This window comes from Haemaphysalis longicornis, unplaced genomic scaffold (genome assembly GCF_048455015.1).
Source record: "Haemaphysalis longicornis isolate Haplotype H1 unplaced genomic scaffold, Haemaphysalis longicornis Haplotype H1 scaffold_1, whole genome shotgun sequence".
Lineage (NCBI taxonomy): Eukaryota > Metazoa > Arthropoda > Arachnida > Ixodida > Ixodidae > Haemaphysalis > Haemaphysalis longicornis.
In genome coordinates, this window is record NW_027526203.1 from 307,102,005 (window position 1) to 307,123,528 (window position 21,524).

Below are 21,524 nucleotides of genomic sequence, written 5' to 3' on the forward strand. Positions count from 1 at the left end.
TTACACGCTGCCTGGAAAAAAATTCAGGAGGGTTTGAAGCCCCAAAATACCCCTGGCCATGTCTCTTCATACATGCGTACACACTGCCTGCTTTCAAATGCCAACTTCTGCTCTGTCAACTGTCACAGATCCCTCAAAAAACCTTTATGGCTTCGGAGGCAAGTATGTTCTATCCCTCTCTAGTACTTGTAGCCTTGCACACACTTTTTAACCTTGAATATAGGCTTTAGTGGTGTGTTTGTATACCTCAAGTCTTCATTCCTTCTTCAGTTTGTCTTCCTTACTCCTAACAGCATCAAGCCTTGTCCCGAGGTCTCCCGTATCCTGCCATGTGGCCGTTCGGTGTGCTTGATGCAGCACATTCTTTGTTTCACAACACCAGCTTTGAACAGTCTTCCTTTAATTCCTCCCCTCGATCATTTCAGGATCCTCCATCACTGCGTTATATGGCCTGGCTTGTGCCTCCTGTGCAACTTTTCTTTTGGCCCCATTATCCTTGCAGTCGGGTTTTACCTGTTTTGTTTGCAAGAGGGATCGACCAAGAGTTCCGTAGGCTGAAACATACAGCGTCCTCAGACAAATGCACCGAGTCCGACTCCTTTGCCAACAAGTGACGCTAGCACAAAAAGTGGAAAAGTGGCCAAAAGCTGCATATATGGCACTGAAGAAAAAAAAAAGTCACAAGAGCCAGTCAGACAGACACAAAGGGTAAGAATGAGAGGTTTTACTACAGCATGTGTGGTACATCGGCAGGTGCATTTGACAACAAATCAGAGGAAATAAATATGATGAGAAGGAGAACAGGGCACACAAAAAATTACTTAGCTAATGCTCCAAGGTTGGTTCCAGCATATGTGTTCTTTAATGCACACATGAAACTACGGCATTAAAATGACCCAAGATGTGCACAGTCACGGCCCCGCGCGACACAGGTAGCTGCAAAGGTGAATTTCTCTAAACAGAGAAATGCTGAAAAACTACACCCGACACAGCGCATATCAAAAATACAATATCATCACAGTATTAGTATAAGAAAAGCTATAACCACATGTGCACAAGGTGCAGATAAGACAAACAGACGAAATTACTTGTTATGTACAGTTTTAAAATGCACAGTAAAACTAGTAAGTACCAACTGCAGCAGCATTTGTAAACATCTGCGACAAAAGTGTATCTACAGCTGACATACAACTGAATGCAACGTTTAAAATATGTACAAACAAATGAGGGTAAAAGTGTTGCACCAAGTTGTAGACAGGGAGCTGTGCTGTACTACACGAGAGAAAGTTCAGTAAAATGAGAGATGGTAGTTGGGTTAGAATTCGCCTAGCATATACACACAGACCTCTTCAACTCGCTCTCCCGCTGAAAATAACTTGCTGCTAATGCCTCAAGAAACAAATGACAAAGTTCCAATACAGTCGGCGTTCCTGCGACGGTTAGAATCAGACTCACAGTTCCATAACACTTACATACAGCAAAGCAAGTGCGCAGCAACGTATTTTGAAAGTTTTCCAAGTGGGTAGTGAAGTGAAAAACAGGTTAGATTCTAGGTTCTATTTTGTCACTGCAATGTCCCAGCTCCACGTTACAAATACTTTTTTTCAATTTAGGCAGCACGACAGACAACAATAAAACTACAAAAAAAGAAAATTTTCCTTGCATAGCAGCTTAGTGCCACAAGGGTATTTTTAAAAAGCCCCATGTAGCTGCATGTGAAAACACAAAATTACACACACGCAAAGCCCACTAAATCAATGACAACACCCTGAGACGTAAGAGACATGTTTCTTATTGAGCAGTACCAATTAAACAAACTCGCACTGTTTGTTTGTTTTAGTGCTGCCACCTCAAGTTCCTTGCTCAGCCATCAGTCAAATAAAGCCTCATACTACAAAAGGCCCTCCCTTTTTATAATAAACTACAACAAAACGACATACAGTGCAAGGCAACAGTGTCAATGGATTAGTACAGACATTTTAAGAATGGAGAATGATGTGTTTTTTTTTTTTTTGCATTTTCTAACAACTCGCATGAATCTATACCCAATGCCGGCCGCTGTTTTTCTTAAGCAAGGGCCAGGAATCAAAGATTTGAAATATTACTAGCTGTACTATTTTTTGCATTCGGCAGAAAAAATGGTGATGAATAATAGCCCTGTACAACTACGATATGCTGGAGAAACTGACACTGTTCAAAGACATGCTGCCTGTTGTGTATCTCTCAGATTCAATTTAGAGGCTTTTTATGTGCGAAGAACAACCATCGACGAGCTAAAAAGTACTTTCTTTGTAGACATTTTTGTCAAGTCCTAGTCAGAGTAAGTGTAATCAGCATTTTCACTGCAGTTCTCGTAAAGACTACAAAACAGGGAGTGCAACATCTCTACTTGTAATAGGCTGGCCTCCACCAACACAGAATACAGTACTTATCACATGAGAGCAACAACAAGGCATTAAAATTTTTGCACATAGTCTCTGCGTAAATATCACTGCCTGCATGCAAAGCATCAACATGCATTATTTGCAAAGGAAGACCTTCACTAAACATGAGAATGCACAATCGCCCACATATCAGGTCTTAAAAGCATGTATTGTGCGAACCAGATTAAGAAAAATGAAACATGCAGATTTGAATGTGGAATTTCAACCCTGAAGCTGTCTTCTTTCCATGTGCATTGCACATTTGGTTTCCAAGCTATGGGTCAAAAACCACCTCCGGACTTGGGCCCGACTTCGGGTGCTGAAGCGCTCAGTTTTGTTGCACCTGCTCCCCTTGCAGGGAACGCGCGTTTGCACTTGAAGCACTGTTTTGATTTAAAACCACGCATTGATTAGCACACAAGAGCAGTTCACAATCATCGCCAAGGGTGCAAGGAACACCGCAAGGTGATGACCAGCCCCACAACACACAAAAATCGACCGAGACATCAGGTAGAACACAAGCTAAAAAAGATCACAAGATATGCCACACTATGAATGCCAAGACATACCTCACACGTCTGAGTGAGCCGGTCAGGACGAGAACGTGTCAGACAACAGCATAAGATGAAAAACGCAACTGTAGGTACAACAGGCAGCCTGCTAATAGATGAATAAATTCGCTACACCCCCACTACCTCCGAACGAATGCCACAAGGAGAGCAAGCAACGCTATTGACAAGAGCGACCCATTCGCACCACTGGCCCTGCCTGGTTCCGACTCCCTCTCCAGTTGCGTGGAATCCGACTTTGTTTGCTTCACAGCATTGCAGTCATTGCCACACTCGGCACCGTCACAGATGTCGCATAGCGTTGCCTTGTGGGGACTGTAGAACATGCGGGCACTGCGAGCTGAAATCAGCAACAACAAAAAAAAAAAAAACAGCATTAATGGTTAAAACTTCTAACAACAATACCCTAAAGCCTCCCTTGCCATCACTTACATGTTTCCATTTTCACACTGCCGGGTGGCGTGAAAGAAAACGTACGATTTCAGCTTGCCTCCAAAGAGGCCCACCACAAGCATAACTTTCCCGCGTCCGGTAGCTAACAGCTTTAATGCCTGAAAGATCTCAGGCTCACTCCCGAAGTTTATTTTCAGTATTGCATGCTGTGATAGACTGTTGGTAATAAACAAAACAAACATGCTAAGCTTGCCAAAAATGGTGAACCTCTCATCTTAATTTTTTTTTCTGCGAGGTGCGGGCGCCAATGTGCATGCGCCAGCACAGCGGCACAGGACATGACAGTTTCCAGTGTTGCCAAGCAAAAAAAATCGGCTGCTAAACTTTTCAGTGAACACCACCTATATGCAGAGTTGAGGGTGCGCTAAAGGCGACGAGATAACCAGTGCTGTGCCCAGCAGAAGTTACTAGTTAATGCTCATGTTAACATGCTTTTCGCAACACAGTAGTGATTCACAAGTGAACTGGGTGGCAGCTGCTCGATGAAACAAGACTTACGGCTATATTCTTTACAGCAAAAATAGGGCTGTGTTCTGATTATACGGGGCTAGCCCACCCACAAGTGCAAGCTGTTAAAATTTTAATTCTATTTACAAAGTTCTAGCCCCTACCTTCCTGAATAAATAACCAAAACATGTAATTTTATGTGATTGAGCTCCATGCCCTGCCTTATTTTTCAAGCAGCAGGGAGGCCGAACATGTATTTTTAGCTGACTACTTGACGAGACTCACCCAGATTGTAGTAGTCGTAGACCTTGACCGGTACAGGCTTCTGGTTGGCAACTTTGTGCTCCCTATGGGCCGGCACAGTCACACACAGCTCCTCTCGCCCGATCTGCAAGTGTGGCACACATCAGCTACGCAGGTGCACGTAGGCATTCAAAACAGCCTTCTGAGCACCACTACTTTTAGGACACGAAAAAAAGTACAAAATATGTAAAGGCAACTTTCAATTTATTTTGCACACGAGAGCCACAATGATGTAATCAGCTAGTCATTTTAACCAGCTTCTGGAGCAGCAAAATGGGATTTTGTAGCAGTCAAAACAAGGGGTGGGGGGCTTTTTTTGAACAGCAAAACAGGCTTTCCGAGAAGCGATAAGTTCACCTTGGCACGGTAAAATGGGCCTGAGCATAGAAAAACAAACCCCAGGGGTGCCAAAACACGCTTTCAGGAGCATAAAAATATGTGAACACAAGATAGGGTTTGCTATGCTTGCACACCTATTTTGTCACATCTCAGGTAAGCAAATTTGTACACCTCCTTTGAGAGGTTGCTAAATACAAATAAGATGGTGCACGCCACCTGACGAACTCTAAACGTTTTATTTTTCTTTTTTGTTTCAACACAACCAAGTGTAGGAGGCAGCATCGACAAAAAAACAACAGACAATTAGTGTAATATACAAAATCAAATTAAAATGACCTTCATAAACCTAAAAATTGACTTCACAAATGTCAGATTTTGTATGTGAGAACCAGCGCCCCCCTCGCCTGCATCATCCCACTGGCGCCGCTTACAGTTAGTTGTACAAATGTATGGGGCGTCAGAACCAGAAAAAAAGGTTCTTGTATCAAATCCCCATTTTTTTCTTTGCATGAGCCGTCTGTGCATGAGCCGTCAATTCACAGAGGGTGAACACAACGACCTTGGAGGGTGTCAGAATATGGCAGTTTGCAATGGCTGCATTTTTCTAAGGTAGTGTGAACAACAAGAAAACCAAAAAGAGGCGGCAAAGGACGCAATCCCCCTCTGTCTTTCTCATTTCTTTTTTTTTTTTTCCATTAGCCTTTTAGCCTGTTCAACCCGCTTTTTCTTCTTTACGCACACATGCAAGATCAGAAAGGGCTGCATGTGAGTGTCATGCACAATGTGGCTCTTGATTGCAAAGTACCGCGAGCTCGACCGGTTAGTTTGAAGGAGTACTGATACCAATTTTCGGCGTTAATATTATTGCACAGTTCACTTCCTTTACTCAACAGAATACCCTGGCTGAAATCTGAGCGGCCTGCAACGCGAAGAAAATACTTCAATTGGATCTCATTTATCGCACCGACGGAACAGCACGTGGAGCGGCACTCAGCAAATGGACATCAGCGTGACATCATCCCAGAGCAGCCGAAAGAAGTGACACAGATAGCACCCTTCAAAAACTTGTGACATCACTTTACGTGCGTGGCCCCGCGAGTGGCGAGCGGGAGCCGGCGCATTCACAAATGGGTGCACGTAGCCAGAGCTACACGCATAACCGCTGCCCAGAAAGGCACTGTTGGCAAAAATAAAGTTCCGCACACAGGAAAGGAAGCGATAATATAGCCTGGAATCACAATAGAAGTCGCCATCAGGACTTTTATTGAAAGCGGTCATCGAATTTCCGGCACAAGGGTAGGCCTAGCACCTTCAGGCAGCTCAGCCGTTCAGTCAAAACAACGCCCCAACCGGCCTCCGCAGTGTTTTGACGGCTGCACAGAGCGGTGAGGTCATGCCGGGATTCTGTCATATGCGCCTTTTGGGATGAAAGCGCGAGAATTTGAAACAAACGATTTTCAGGCCGCTCAATTTAATTATTTATCGCGCCCTGAAGTATTTAAAGCGCTGTTTTGGGTTCGCCAGACCATTAAGCATCGATAAAGTGGAACATAAAATTTTCGTGTCAGCAATCTTAAATTAAGTTTGCACAAAACACAAAAGCCAAGGTCTGGCACAAGTGCAGCACAGAGTAGGTACTTGAAATGTACTGGGATGTCAGGATTTGCCCCTTGGTGCAGCCTGGCACAGCAATCGCATCACTGCACCACCATCATTCATTCATAGATTGACACCTTAGAGGATGCTATGAACAATCCATCTGAGCGGTCCAGAAGTCGCAGCCTGCCCCGCCAAGTGCGGCATCATCAGATGCCTGCTTCACGATTTTGAGAAGCTGTCTCACCACTGTATTAAACCAAGTTGCCCAGCCTTCACTGTACAGGGTGCAATGAAGCCGTGGCAGAAATCCCGAACAGAGAATGGGCACAACAGGAAGGAGGGAAATAAGGCTGACCCTGTCAAAGTAGATGACAACGTTGGTATCGGCGTCCTGGCTCTCCACCCGCCGCACCTCCTTGGTGCGGTGGATGCTGCTCAGGGTGTCGAAGTCGAACAGGTAACCCGAGGGCAGAGCCACCTCCATGACAGCCATGTTGCTGGCATCGCCTTCACCTCGGTAGCTGCATTCAAGGAGACGTCGAGGCTTGTCATGCATCGACAGCTGTCGCTTCTACAGAGATCTACAAGCCTCATCCAGAGGTCTACAGAATTCACTATATGCAAAGCAGTTGAAGTTCAGAATTGTCGCACACCTCTAAGAATTCCAAATCCCTCCCCCTGAGCTCACAATAAGCAAAGTGCTCAGTTGTTATTCATAAAGTGCTATTCACTAAGTCAAATTTTGACAGTGTGATTGTTACGAAGTTTACACCAGGAAAAACAAAAGCTCACAACAGGAAACGCCTATTCATTCACTTACTGTGTGCAAACGCTGAGCTGAAGGTAGTTTTCAGTAGACGTCTTGTCTAGCAAAGGATTCAGGAAGAAGGATGGCGACTCTGAAGACACTGCTAGGTTGAACGACCAAGACACCTGCACAAGTTCAGAAACAATCAGCTAAGTGATACTGATAAAATTTTCCGAAACCTTGAAGGTACAAACCTTGATACGCAATAAATTAAGGCATTTAGGAGCTAATGAAGGCAAAAATAAACCCTAATGCCCTGAAAAATATCCTTTGAGACTAAATGCCCTGAAATTCTGATGTGGCAGAAAATAATGCAGCAAGGGTAAATGGAAACACTGATGGTGGAGTAAACACTGCATATTATAGCTTCCCGGCGTTGATCATTTTATGGCTGCAAGGCACTGTGCAGGGTCATTCACATGTACCTGCTGCCACCAACGCAGCTCATGGGTTTAAAGAGACAGACAACCGATTTTTGTGGACTGCATGTCGTCTAGCTCATACGAAAGCCAGCGTTTTATATACTGGCGTAACCACAAGGAATTAATAAATAAACAGGCAGAAATCATTTTAATTTTGCACTAATATTTTCGAAGTCTGAAAGGCGACGACACAGTGTCTAAACGTGACACTATGTTATGTGTCCAAACAACTTTGTCGATTTCAACGCGATTCCAAAACCACATAACGGGATAGGAAATGTTGCACATTATTGTTGTTTTACCCAAGGACAAGGACGGTATGGCTGGTATATCTAAAATCCCGATTCATAAAGTTTTAGGGTGCTATCAGCAAAACCGTTTCAGGTTAAGATGTTTTAAGTGATGCCCTTTCATTTGGGATAGAGAAAATATACTTGACAAAAATCGGTTGTCTATCCATTAAAGCAGTAGGCACCAAGTAGGGCGCTACCAGAACAATAGAATAACATTTCTGCACAGCTAGCTTTCCATTTTGGTTTCTGGTAGGCCTTGGTATTAATCATGAGCATTTGGGACAAGGGTGGCTCATAATTGGTGTACTTGCTCAAACAAAGTTAAAAGGTGCGTTTCACTACACTATATGATGTCTAGGAAGTCTTGAGACACTTGCCTGCAATACGGCCACTCCGAATCCCGTTGCTTCAATCTCGACATACTTGAGGTCAGAGGGAAGCTGAAAAAGCAGAATATAGAATGCTTGCAAGAGAACTTTGCAATAGTGGTTGCCACCAACAACTTGATTTCTGGATTTTCGCAGCACTTTACTCACAGTCTACATAAATTGTTTTTCAAAAGGCATTGATGTAACGAAGTCGGTAAAATTCGTAATTTACTTCGTTACATTGAAACTTCGCTACATTGAATTTCGTGGTTAAATATAAGGGTTAACCATGCGAAGAGGTTCCTTGCAAGCGAAAACGTGGCGTGCATACACAGCTGGCGCACTATGCAGCAGCCCTGATCGGAATCAGGTAGCTCGAAATACCTACTTTTGCCAAAACAAAACTGTTCACTTAAAAAAAAAAAAAAAAAAAAAAAAAAAAAAAAAAAAAGGCAATGCACTGTCGGAGCTTAATCGTCTACGCGAGGATCAGCGTGAACCGCATGGAGTGTTTTCTGCATGCAAAAACGCGATGCGCAAGCCACAGGCGCACTGACGCAGCCGCGGAGACCACCCGCACAGTGCGGGTAGCTCCAGCGACCGCTTCCAACCGCTCGCTGTACGCAACATGAGGGGCAAATGAAGCTGATAATGTAGGCGAAAACTGCACTTTAAAATGTCATACACGCCATTTGGGAAAGCGCCCATCAAATATCCTCCACGATGGTAAGCCTAATCTCTGGATGGGCCAGTCGGCATCCCTGAGCGCTTCGAAGCTCTCGCCTTACAGTGCGTGCCTCCCGATTGGCACAAGTCGTCAGGCTCCTCCCACTGCAGTGCGTAACGCAAGTCGTTTTCTGGCCGAGGCAGAAGCCGCCACCGGCGCGCAATCGTGGACGCGAGCGTGAAAGAAACGCACGCGCAAGCCCTCAAATGCTTCGCCACGTGCTTGCTGGAACGATGGAACCCAAGAAACATGAGCGAACTTGAACGAAGGACAAAGAGGCGGCATGCCGTGGCGGTGCCATACACAGTTTGTAGGCAGGGAGCTTGTAGGCAAGGAGCTCGCTCACGCACTCCAGGCTTGCTGCATTGGGCGGCCCGTGTCGCCGTTCGCGTTTTATCGAGACCCCGTTTCGGCGCTTGCGCCTCCCAAAGTCTACTTTCAGAACCAAAATTTTGTGCCTAATTGTCCATGAAGCTTCGTTACATTGAAATTTCGGCAAACGGGACTTTGTTACACAGAGGTTGAAAATACATGGTGTACGTACACTTGAAATTAAAAAAAAATTACGCGGTTCGTTACATCGGGGGGTTTCGTTACATTGAAGTTCATTGTATTGAGGTTTGACTGTATTTTCTTCAAAAATTCACCACAAAAAAATTCTCAACATATGTCTTAACTTGTTTTTTGACCTATTAACCTACTTCTTCCAGCTAATGATTAAAATAATAAGAACGAGGGCTTCAAATACTGTTACAGGGTATCCTGTTTTTTTTCCTAAATAATTTAGCCTTTCTAGCAGTCATCAGCAGAACTGCAAGAGCACAAAATTCAAATTTTACTGGACAGTGTTTTACAAACATAGTGGAGCCCCCACTGATTCCCTTGAATGAATGAATTAATTTATTGTACTGAAAATTGAAAGAAAAGGCCACCAGCAGGCGTAATTTCCAGGGGTGGACACCGGAACACCTGCTGGCGCGAGGAAAGGGGGAAGGTGATGACAGGCAGGTGGAGAGGAAGACAATGGAGGTACATTCTCTCTCTCGGAAGTGATGTGGAGGAAGCTTGGTCTCACGGCAATTTCCAGAATTCAGTCTATTTTCAGGTCATATGTTTTTCAGGGGACCACAAAAAAGAAAGTATCAATGAGGTTTGACCATACCAAGGCAAAGGTTAGTGGTCCAACTTCATTTTGGCTATAACAAAATCCCACGTGAGAATTTTACAGGTGGCTCCTAATTTATATACAGCTGCCACTAAACACTTCTCATACAAAATCTTCTCGCTAAAAATTTCAAACAGGAAATGCACCTTGCCAGAACTGAAACAACAATACAATTTGTCGCCTAGTAATGTGCCAGTTACCTCAAGGCGCTGGAGAACAAGAGCATTGCCGCTGTTAATCCTCAGCAAGCGGCTTCGTCCATCTCCGTACTTCACACTGGCATCGACGGCGATTGTCTGGGAAACAACCCGGGCTGCCAGCCGTGCCAAGGCTTGGATGCCTATCACCGTATCCTGCAGCAGAGAGCGTCCACACAGGATGTTAATCGTTGCAATCGTTTGCCTCACTAAAAAATACAGTTGTAAAATGAGGTTGCCTAAGCTGAGGTGTATCCTAAGCGCTTTCTACACAGCATACATTACACCATCCATGCAGCAGTGATTTTCAAACTGCTTGCATAAAAAAAAAAAAAGACAACAACCAGCACAGGTCTCTGCTGACCTATAACCGAAGCAGACCAGCTAAGTAGGACAGGAGGTACCGTATTTATTCGAATATAAGGCGGTCACGCTTATAAGGCGAGGGGGGAGTTGAAGGACCCAAGAAAAAGAAAAAAAGTTTGCACACTAATATAAGGCAAAATACCGATAGAAAAAAGGCAACTAAATTCCTTACCTTTCAGCAAAGCAGACACCAAGTAATCATGAACTATCTGCACACAATGAGATTTATTCGGTGCGAGACGAAAGTGCAACTTAGAAACTCCATCTGTAAACTCAGACCAGCTCCGTCTGGTTATCCATGAGCTTCTTCACACCTTCCATGAGGTGCCCACGGAAGGCGTCGAGCACCAGCATTGACCTCCGGGCGAGCAGTACCCCTGGTCTCCGGCATCACACCGACTTTATCCAATCAATAAAAAGCTCTTCCGTCATCCACCCTTTCTCCTGGCAACGAATGTGGACGTTCTGCGGGAACACCTCGTTCTTTGGCATAGTCTTTCTGTTCAGGATGATGAAGGGGGGCAACTTCCGCCCATCGGCGGTGCAGGCTAACATAACGGTTATCCGTGCCTGCTCGTTGCCTGCAGTGCGCAGGGGCTCACTTGGCGATCACCTTTTTGGTGAATTGTCTGGGCCGACGGCATGTCAAGGAAAATCGGAGTTTCGTCGGCATTTCCAATCTGCCCAAGTAGGAAGTCGTGGTCGCGTCGCAGGCCGATAAGATATCTTTGAAAGGAAATTAGTTTTTCTTCATAGTCTCATGGCAACTTCTGCATCACGGAGGTCCGCCTTCGCAACGAAAGCCTGGCCCCCTTCATGTACTCCTGCACCCAGCCCCGCTGGCTTTGAACTTGAGAGCGGGAATGCCATGCTCTCTCGCGATTTCGCGTGCCTTCATCTGCACGATGTCGGCAGTAACGGCCAAACCGCGGCCTCTTCTCTCTTTGACGAAGTTCGTCAGCACTTCTTCCACTTCGGGAAACGCTCCCTTTCTTGGGCCACGGAAAGCCTTCCTCGTCGCGGCGCATGCTAAGAGCGACGTCTTCCGTTTGCGCCAACGATGCACATTGTTTTCGGGAACGTCAAACTTTCGACCCGCCGCAGTTTCCAGTGACCTCCGCCTCTACTATGACTTTCCTCTTGAAGACTGCATCGTAGTGGCAATGACCACTCGCCATTGTGCTGGTCGCGTGAAACAAGCACTGAGAAAGAAAATCTTACAGCAGGAACTCCGAGCACCCTAACAAAAATGCAAAATGCCGTCCCGACTAGTTTACAAGCTTGCTTTGCGGCTACTACTGGCTTGGAGCGGCTACTGCTGGCTCAGCTCGTTGACATGGTCGAAGGCGTCTGCTTCCATGGCCTCTGCTGTATCGCGAGCTATTCAATACCATTGCAGCTGCCGAAACTCGGTAAATGCTATCTGCAACCTGCGTTTGTGTAAAAGTTTACGTGTTTTATTCTGAAATCTCTTTGTTACATTTCCAACAGTGTTGTCGGGCTCTTTTGGAAGCTTGGAAATGGTTGGAAGGTGGAAACCAAAACTGTCCCACCAAAGTCGGCATATTGGGATACTGAGCTTCGAATATAAGGCGGGGTATGACTTTAAGAGTCCACATTTTGGAAAAAAACCTCGCCTTATATTCGAATAAATACGATAATTGCACACTTTGCCACTTCTTGGTGCAATTACTAGCATAACAAGCACGGTTTCATTTCCAGAATGTAGTGCGTATTGACTGTGGCAGGACTGATTTGCGTACGTCAACAAGAAACGTTTGCAACAACCCGCCAGTAGGACAAGCCAGGAAGGACTCACTTGGGTAGAGCTGTAACCACCATTCTCGTTCTGCTTGGAGACAAGCCACCTCATGACTGGGATCGCACTGCCTATGTCACCCCTCTCCGTGAGGGTGAGCAAAGCGTACGAAGTCATTTCCACATCCTTGAAGCTTGGCTTGAAGAAATAGTCGGACTGCTTATCTGTAGTGTTGATAGCCAGCGCTGGGTCCTTCCAATGAATGGTATCATCTGCGGAGCACACACAGAAAAGAGGAAATTGTAACGTGTCTAAAAAGCAGCACAGCCAGCATCCATTCACCGTTTGACGTACACTTCACACACTCGAGGCGCTTCTCATTTTTTAATAAAGGCCAACTGCACTAAAATTTTCACCAACGTTAAAATTATGTAATCTAATAGTGGACATAAAAAGAGTGCTAACTGCAAAACACTGCATTTCAAGCTGGAACGCGGGTGATGCAAACAGCTCGTGAAGATTGGCGTTTCGGAACGGAAATTGGACGAAAAGGCGGCTATTACCGGTGGCCGCACGTGACGCAGGTTACGGAACCTGCTCGCAGCAGCCTCCAAATGCGCATAGTAACGTCGCATTTCACACTGTTACTTCCACAGAAGAGTTTCCACTAACGTTTTGCCGAGGCTAATGAAGTTAGGCACAATTCCAACTTTGCGGTGCTATCAGCCGAGATGAAGTAGAATGTCCTCAGTTATTTTTGCCTTAGAATACCTGCCGGACTAGCAATCCTTGGCATTGTGAGTAAAAAAGCAGATCCAGATTTACAAATCTGTTCGCTCGTATGATATCAAAAAGCAGCTTGGGTTCGCTGGCGTCTTGGCTATCAGCCAGTTTTTTTGTTTTTTTTTGACGGGAACAAACTGTGCACAGGCGGCGATGAATCGTAAACTGTTTTTGCATATATTTACATTCAGGCAGCTTTGCGGAATGGTTCAGTAACTTTCACCTAGTTGCACATCAAGGATCGAATTGTAAAATCGGTTTGGAACTATACGGTAGCTTCCGAAGCTATACGAGGCACGGAAACGCAAAAAATTACCTGTCTACCGCATTTTGGTACTTTCTCCATGGACATTAGCTGTTGATAACATTTTAATTTCAGGTAAACTAATTCTAACAGTCTACAAAAGTAAGTACTTTTATTCCTTCTCGAATGAAAAAATAATGTAATTTATCATTCAGCAGAAGAGCAGTTTCGTTAGCTTTCGCACTTCGTGAAGACGACGGCCGATCTTTGTGAAATTGTATTTGTTAACATACACGAGCAAGGCTAGTTTCAGTTCACTTAGCGAGGAAGGAAAAAGTAACACTGAATGTTTATACCAGCGAGTAGAACAAATCAAGTTCAGTTGTCCAACCTTTGGAGGTGTCTAAGTGTTGGAGCCTAAATACTGCAAATATTGCCTGCGGGAGTGCAAGTGGTCAAGGATTCATAAGATTTTTTTTGTGACAGATGCAATAGGAATAATAAATGGACAGGAGTTTCGCACTATTTTTATGAGTAAAAATATTATTTTCAAATAAAAAAAGTTTTGCTAACTTCCGAAGCATCGCAAGCACGCGTATAGTTTGACGGCTTCTAATGTCTTTTATTGCATTGAAAAATTGCGGGTATTGCTACCTATGCGGTTAGTTTAAAGACATATGATGCTGACGGCGGTACAGCGCGGTGGTGTAGCGCAGAAATCCCCAGCGAATGCATCCCTGTGCAAGGCAGCGTGCCGTGCCAGTGGCCGGAGAAGTGCAAGCTTCAACAAAACAAGTTCCTCTTCTCTGTCACAAGCCACTTGGAACTTGCTTCAGCGACTCTCCGCCAGGTGCAAACTTAGCCTGCTACAGCTGCTTTGAATGCTTGCAGTTATTGTGCTATATGGATATCGGGCTTAGAACTTCGCCATGGTGATTTTCACAGCATAAAAAACTGATATGGATAAAATTCGGGCAAAGAAAAATTGGAGTGCCCTTGGCCTTAACCCACCTTCTCGAGTTGCCAGGGAGAAAAGCTTCTGGAAGGCTCCATTTTGCGCCGAGTGCCCAGACAAGTGCAAAGCATATGTCACCAAGGACACCACGTAAGGATCACTCGTCGTCCGGAGTTCCTTGAGCAAGTATGCCTCTGCTGCTTGAACCACGTCGGGATGTGTCTGCTTGGCCTGTGTACACCAGGATGCAAAAGACAGAAGATTCATAAACACAACAGAAATGCTGGCCGGGAAACAATATCACGAGTGCAATAGATTTATGGAGGAAGAGCATATTATCTGGGCCATGCCTATTCGAAAATGTGAAGAAAAGAGAAATTTGGAAAATAAAGCATAACTTTCAATGAGGAAGCTTCCGATAGCGCCACACTTGTCCTGTTGAATGTATATTTGGTTCGCCAATAAGCTATGCACAAGAATGCCCGAAAAATTCATATTTGAAGTCACACACACTCAGAAACACCTGGCCCATCAGATTGCCCCACAGAGAAGGGTTGCAGACCAGTTTGTACTACCTGGGGTTCAATTTGCAGAAAACATGCACATTTATTTATTTATTTATTTATTTTACCCTCAGGGCATACAAGCATTGTATTAAGCATCCCCCTCCCAATAATTTCCCCTTGGTCATGAACGCAGCCTGTGATTTGAGCTGTATGCTGACACTCAGCAGTAAGGACCACTTAGCAACTGAGCCACCATGGTAACTGCAAACACGTCTGTTATTTATATTTTTTTTAATCAAACTTATAATGCAGCATAAATGCACGTTCAGTATGCATTTCACCTGTCAGAAATCCAGCCACTACAACTGGGAAACAAACTTGTGATTCTCGCATTTAACAACAGAGAATGCTATAGTGTTCAGTGACAGCTCATGGGGAAAAAAAGTGTGAAAAAGGAAAGAAATAATCAGTTTAAATGAGAGTTTGAAAGGCATGCACCATACTAAAAGTGACATGGTAGGCATGTTCCCCGGTCACATTTCACCAGCAGCTGCATTATCTTATACTCCAAGTTCATATTTTGGTGTTGTTTGCAGTGCACATCACAGTTGCCAGTACCAACTTCGCCACATTTATATCTGTGCATTTTCAAAGTATTCAGTCCTTATTAGCATGGATGCAGTAACCCAGAGAAGAGACTGCAGACCACCACATTTGAAGTGCATATGAAGTTTATCCCTTTCCTGTAAAAGCAAAAACAAAACACTTGCCTTGTTTTCCAAGAGGGCAATCAAAACGTAAGCCGTCAAGGCAGCGCCGCTTCCAGCACCGCTCTGCAAAACAAGGAAATTCAGGTGAGCTGCGCACCAGGGTGTTGCAGACAAAACTAAACCATGACAAGATTCAATGCGATGCTAGACACTGCTAGTACCCAAGCACATTAGTTCTTTGTGCAAGCAAGCTCGAGGTCCCCTCCCACACCGTACCTGCATCGGCTTGTAAATGATCTCTCCAGGCTCATCAAATGAACCGTCGCCTTGCTGGCGCCCCACCAGCCAGGCGGTGGCATTTTCAAGCACTTTGGGGTCAATGACAGTGTACGGGGCAGCCTGGGCAAAGCTCTTGAGCACAAATGCCGTCAGCCATGTGCTGCCACTCTTGTCCGTGTTGCCAAAGGCGCTGAACGAGTTGTCGTCACGCTTGTATGTCAGCTCCCGCTGGTAGCCTGGCATCAGAGGAGAAAAGATAGAAGGGAGGCCAATTGAGACAATGCTTCTGACAACAGACCAGGTTTGCAACAGAACAGTACTTGCAACAAAACTCAAGACAAAAAAAAAAATGCAAGTAGCAGCGGCAACAAAACGAACACACACAGACCAAACGCAGCAAGCGTATTGTTAAAACTGTGGGCACAACAGCCAAGGTTCGCAAGAACCCAAATTTTGGTGCAGTTCTTTCATGTCTAGGAGCCGTTCTAATTGCAGGTCGTAATCGGGAAATAAGTTATTGCCGGAAACAGGGCTGTGTGGGTTAGCTCACGCGGTCAGCCAATTTATGCCCACTGCAGGACAAAGGCCTCTCCCTTGGACTTGCAACCGCTCCTTCATGGGTTACCTGAACTCATCCTCTGACTCTGAATTTGACCGCCCGATTCCTCCACTGAGATTGCAGTCTTTCCCTACTTTTTATCCCATCCCCAGGTAGCCAATCGGTTACACGTGTTGTTTGTCTTCATCACACGCCTGGGCCAGGTCCACTTCTTCCTCTTAATTTGAACAATGTGAGCTGAAATGTCTTCTACATGTTTGCCTTGCCTCTGGCAAAGCAGGTCATTTTGGACAAGACAGGTGGCCCCACCTTTCCATGGCATTCATTCTTCTCTTGTAGCTAGCAAGGCAAAAATCATTCTATTTGATTTCTAAACAAACAGTAAGTGCAGTCACTGATCATGGTGCTAAACAAAATAGATTCTAAAATGCAACCTTATCATGAATAAGTGGTTTGAAAAAAGAAATTAAAAATGCATATTTATTATTAACTGTTATTTGAACTTATTTCCTATCTTGTAAGCATTATATCTTTCATCCTCTTTTCCAGAGCTCTTGGATAGAGGGATAATTAGGTGCATGCTTTACTACTGAGCCAAGATTTGCTGCAGGCAAGTTTTAGCTGCAATAAATACAAATCCCAAGCTTGGTTGGGCAAAATGAACAACGATGAAGCCTAGCCAAATTCCATTGATTGATTGATTGTACAGTTTAACACACCGACACAACACAGGCGATGAGGCGAGGGCTCCGGATTTATTTTGACCACCTGGGGATCTTTAACACACGCCGAGCACACACGGGCGTTTTTGCTTTTTGCCTCCCTAGCCAAATTCCAGAAGGCTGTGAAAAAGAACCAGTGTGCAACACAGTTGTTGCTAAACCCACATCACCACTGTATAAACCCCCAAGCCATGCACACATAGTAACTATTCTTAACAGTGAACCACGCCTTCAGCAGGTGTTAACAGATGACCTAATTAGGCCAGTAAAACCTCACTCATAACACCTCCCTGCACTTCATAACAGGAACAAAGGCTCCAAGCTCAGGACTAGGCTGCTACTTGAAATGCAGACGCGGTTCAAAATAGGTGCCCACACATCCAGTATTCATTGCTTTCATGGTCATCAAGCACAAGCAAGCTGATCGGAGAAGCTCTCCACACTCAGTGCTGCTTAGGTGCCCACATAGGTGCCCACAGATCCAGCATTCATTGCTTTCATGGTCATCAAGCACAGGCAAGCTGATTAGAGCAGCTCTCCACACTCGGTGCTGCTTTCAGCACTTCCTGTACTGCCACGTATGAGCCACAGGGTACGCAAAGTCTTGCCCCAGTGCCCAGCTTTTTGTCCCCCTCCCTCACGGCCATCTGCCTCACCGTCTTCCAGGTTCCGCAGTGCCTTGCCCTGGACAGCTGACGACAGGCGGTTCGCTCGCTTCAAGTAGTCCAGAACAACCACGTTGGGCACAAAGTCCAGCATGTTCTGCTCTCCACACCCATGTGGCATTACCAGCAGCCGGTCCAGGTTGTTGACACTAGGACCAAGTAGGTCACCTGTAAATAAAGCCAAAACTTGCACAGGGGAATTCGTTGGAAACAAAGGGAACCCCAAAGAGCGAGTTCCATCAGGTCAAATCAGTTCACCTTGAATCGCTAGGATAGTGCTGCAATTGCAAAAAAAAAAGGCCTCTGAGATATGCACTGGTCTTAGAAGCAAACCATTAGCCGTATCGGCGGCTGACATAAAGGCATGAATGCTATACTATACTGTCACAGAATTCCTTACTTTGCAAGTAATATTAGCCAAGCCTATTCTATCTATTTAGTGTGAACCAACTTTACACGAAGGTACATATCATTTAAAATTAGTCCACTAAAATCTTCCACCGAAAAAGAAATAGAAACATCAGGGCATCAACTTTCCCATAATCACGTAGCAAGCAGCATCAAAACTTGTGCTAAGTAGTAACAAGCCAACAGTGTGGTGCTATGTACACAAAACTGGTTACCACAACTTCGCAAAAAGTGGAGACACATAAATCTCAACTGAAAATTGTCCTGGGAGTGTAATAAAACTATCCTCAGGCCTTAGCATCCTTCTAAGGCAATGGTTCTCTACCACAAGTGTTACGGGAATCCCATCTGGACTTGTAAAAATGACAGGGCATCCCATGGTGAAGTATGTGTTTATGCAGTGTTATAGTACTATTATCAATTTGTTTTTGCAGCTAAAGTCATCCATGCCCACAATGTCCTCCTCACGTGTCTGGCTTTTCCGCACAGCTGCAGTGTTGTGAAAAAAGCAGGCTTTACGGTGCAAACTATGCACAGAAGTGAATTAATGCATGTGCCATGCAGCAGAGCTACTTGTTTGCATTGTTAGCAAGATTTGGCAAAAAGCAGAAAAAAAACGAGAGGGCAGTATGGACAGATTTGCAAACCCCCATTTGAGAGCCACTGTTCTAAGCCACATGGACACACACTGCAGAAAGCACTGGCCATCGTGTACTCATAATGAAGAGCAAGATCATAATCTCACCCTTCCTCATCCTGCACTCCATGATGCCACATCCGAATAATGTGAAAGACTGAATGTTGCCGCTCATGGAAAGAAGTAACATGGCCTTGTGCTTGACTTAGCTCATTTTGCTCTATTTCTTGAAGTTCTAATATAAAAACTGAGCGAGTTTACCCAATTTTGCAAACAATTTACATTACAGACCATTCTTAAAGTGCCCAGGGGCCTAGGGCAACACATGGCGGCTAAACTTAAGATACTGTTCCTTTCCATGCATTTTCATGGTTTTTAAACATAGAAAGGCCGCCAGAAAAGGGTACTTGCCAATAGCAGAAACGGAGATCCTCTCTGATCCAGGTACCGCATTCTTGGGAATGGGAATGCTGATATTCGCCTTGGTTGGAGGAGCGGACGGATCCCGTCGGTCAATTAGGATAGCCTTGTTGAAATACTGCTTCGATCCTTCAGGCTGCAAGGGAATAACACCACAGTTTACAAAAGCCTTCCGACCTTTACATTCCAACATCAATGCCTCAGACAGGCTAACTTCGCACACCTTCACATACTTCACTTATAAGCACATATTCACTGACACAAGCTTGTACTATACTGCTGCAGTGGCACTGCAGCACAAAAAGGAGGGAACACCCCCACAGGCATTTTTTGCACCTTATGCCAGAGCACACTAATGGAGTCGCTCAATTGCAGAGTGTGATGCACCAACTTTGTTCCCATTCATAGATGGCTGCCAAAAGGCACTGCGGTATTGGAAGTGGAGCTCAAGGTGCCATGGGTTTTGTAATGTCGGTGTCCTGATGTGTCTCCTTCCCTCCTAGTCCTTGAACTCCCTCGTAGCCTACTCCAACCGTCAACCCACTATTGAACTGTTAACAGCAGGCTGGCATACACCTTTCCTTACTACTCTTACTTGTCTGCATAGCGAAAACATGTAGAAAGAAAGTGGAATATGGAAAACCTGCACAGACCTTGACAAGAAGCTTTTTGAGGATGGCATCACCGGCCAAACTGGAAGTTGCCGACACGTGTATGTCAATGTAGCCAAGCTTGAGTGGAGTGATGAGGAAGGACACCGGCACACCATCTTGAGCCGGCACCTGTCAGGCGATAAATGAAACCACTTTCAAGAACCCCGCACAATACCACTACACCAATATGCTCGGGGAAAAAAGACTGAAAGGCTGTGGTAGGGATTAACTTATACTTTGTATGCATCATTTAAAAAAAATGACTTGCCGAAGGATCCACCTCAGCCAGTAAGTGAGACAACTGAATCAGCAAATGGCTAGAGGTCAGAGATGGCACATACTACTGCTTGAAGCTCTTTGGCGGTACCAGACCTTCCAATTGCTTTTTTGTGTTTGATCTTTAGCTAGCTGTTTTTTTTTTTGTAACACTTTAATTATCTGTTGAATAAATCTCTTGTTATACAAGAGAGTATTTTACTGAGGCAATACTTTTTTTTAAATTTTACATTACGCATAAAACCCCTATTATAAAAGACAGGAAATATTCAAGTATTTTCACACAACAATATTTGTTTCGGTAGCTGCCCTTACAATGTAAACACTAAGCTATCATACAAAAATTGCAACGACAAGCTAGTGCAAAACTTCAGAGAAACGTACAAGGCGAGAACTGAAAAGCCTCCCATGAAATTTACTTGTTTACATCAGAAAAGTCAAGAAGTGGAATCTATAGTGTCTGATCATGTTTTAATTTTCTTACCCCTGTTTCTGAAGGGCTTGATGTAAAACAGCAGATTCATTAATGGATCTGGACAGCACAGACGTTTGCATATACTAACTATACTAACAATATTTGGCCTCAACAGACCCTGTTACTCTATAAGACTACTGATCTAAGTGGACCAAATGCCCTCTCAAGAGGGGCATTGCAACTAATAGAGTACACAAATAAACTTCAGGTGAAATTTAGTGCACCAGCTACAAATTAAAGAATTATAGATTTGGATAAGAAAAATTTTACTAGCAGTGCTTCTGGCTCTTAGTCATGGGCAATCCTGAGGGTGACGGTATTTCAGTAACAACAGTAAGCTCAGTAAGTTGATGTAGGCAATCTATTTTATCACTTAATTTGGTGGTACACAGCTAACAGTGGTGCACAACTATGTATTTTGACTCTGGTTAATCATATCTGCTGCTTAATTCAGCAATTTTCAGTGCTTCAACCAGGTCAAGTTAATGAGAAAAATTTCTTTTGAAAGCACTGGCTTCACTTTGCTTCATGAACATATTATTAACATGTAAAGATGAAAATTACGTCTTTTCTTCTCAAAGCTTTTGAACAGAATAAGAGGTGATGCGGAAAATATTTTGTTGCGACTTTAGCACCTCTGATGACTGTTTCAAACATTGATTGAACAGCTTATAGGCAGAAACATGATTCAGCACTTTAGGACGAACTGCAAATGAAGCTGACCTCACATGAGGGCATCAATGAGCGAGTTGAGACAATAAAAAGACAACTGTGAAATCACTGCAGTCCTGAGAAGTTATTGCAGTTTTCTTTTTTAAGACGACCAAAATGGTCTGTAACTTTGGTACAGTACTTGCATAATTGCAGCAAAGTTGAGCTAAATTGAGCTGCAATTTTTTTTTTTCACATGTTATTGCCCTAATTTAGGGATAGCATAAACTGGATACAATGAGCATTTTTCCCTCCATCTTCAGGGTTCATTATAAGGGGAGTT

The 21,524-nt window shown here is 44.4% G+C and overlaps 1 protein-coding gene across 4 annotated transcripts in view; it reads right to left on the minus strand.

Moving 5' to 3' along the window:
- Window positions 1-709: 709 nt before the first annotated feature.
- Tep2 (Thioester-containing protein 2) overlaps window positions 710-21,524 on the minus strand; it is a 121,218-nt gene continuing 100,403 nt past the window's right edge. For all 4 annotated transcript variants that reach the window (XM_077681336.1, XM_077681353.1, XM_077681341.1 and 1 more), the window contains 13 exons: window positions 19,780-19,908; window positions 19,118-19,262; window positions 17,653-17,829; window positions 15,713-15,951; window positions 15,497-15,559; window positions 14,277-14,451; window positions 12,299-12,510; window positions 10,117-10,269; window positions 8,034-8,096; window positions 6,954-7,066; window positions 6,489-6,654; window positions 4,178-4,280; window positions 710-3,332 (listed from right to left, as the gene is read on the minus strand). In XM_077681336.1, coding sequence (XP_077537462.1) covers window positions 3,115-3,332; window positions 4,178-4,280; window positions 6,489-6,654; window positions 6,954-7,066; window positions 8,034-8,096; window positions 10,117-10,269; window positions 12,299-12,510; window positions 14,277-14,451; window positions 15,497-15,559; window positions 15,713-15,951; window positions 17,653-17,829; window positions 19,118-19,262; window positions 19,780-19,908 — 1,956 coding nt within the window. In that variant the 3' untranslated portion in view covers window positions 710-3,114. The remainder of the gene's footprint in view (window positions 3,333-4,177; window positions 4,281-6,488; window positions 6,655-6,953; window positions 7,067-8,033; window positions 8,097-10,116; window positions 10,270-12,298; window positions 12,511-14,276; window positions 14,452-15,496; window positions 15,560-15,712; window positions 15,952-17,652; window positions 17,830-19,117; window positions 19,263-19,779; window positions 19,909-21,524) is intronic.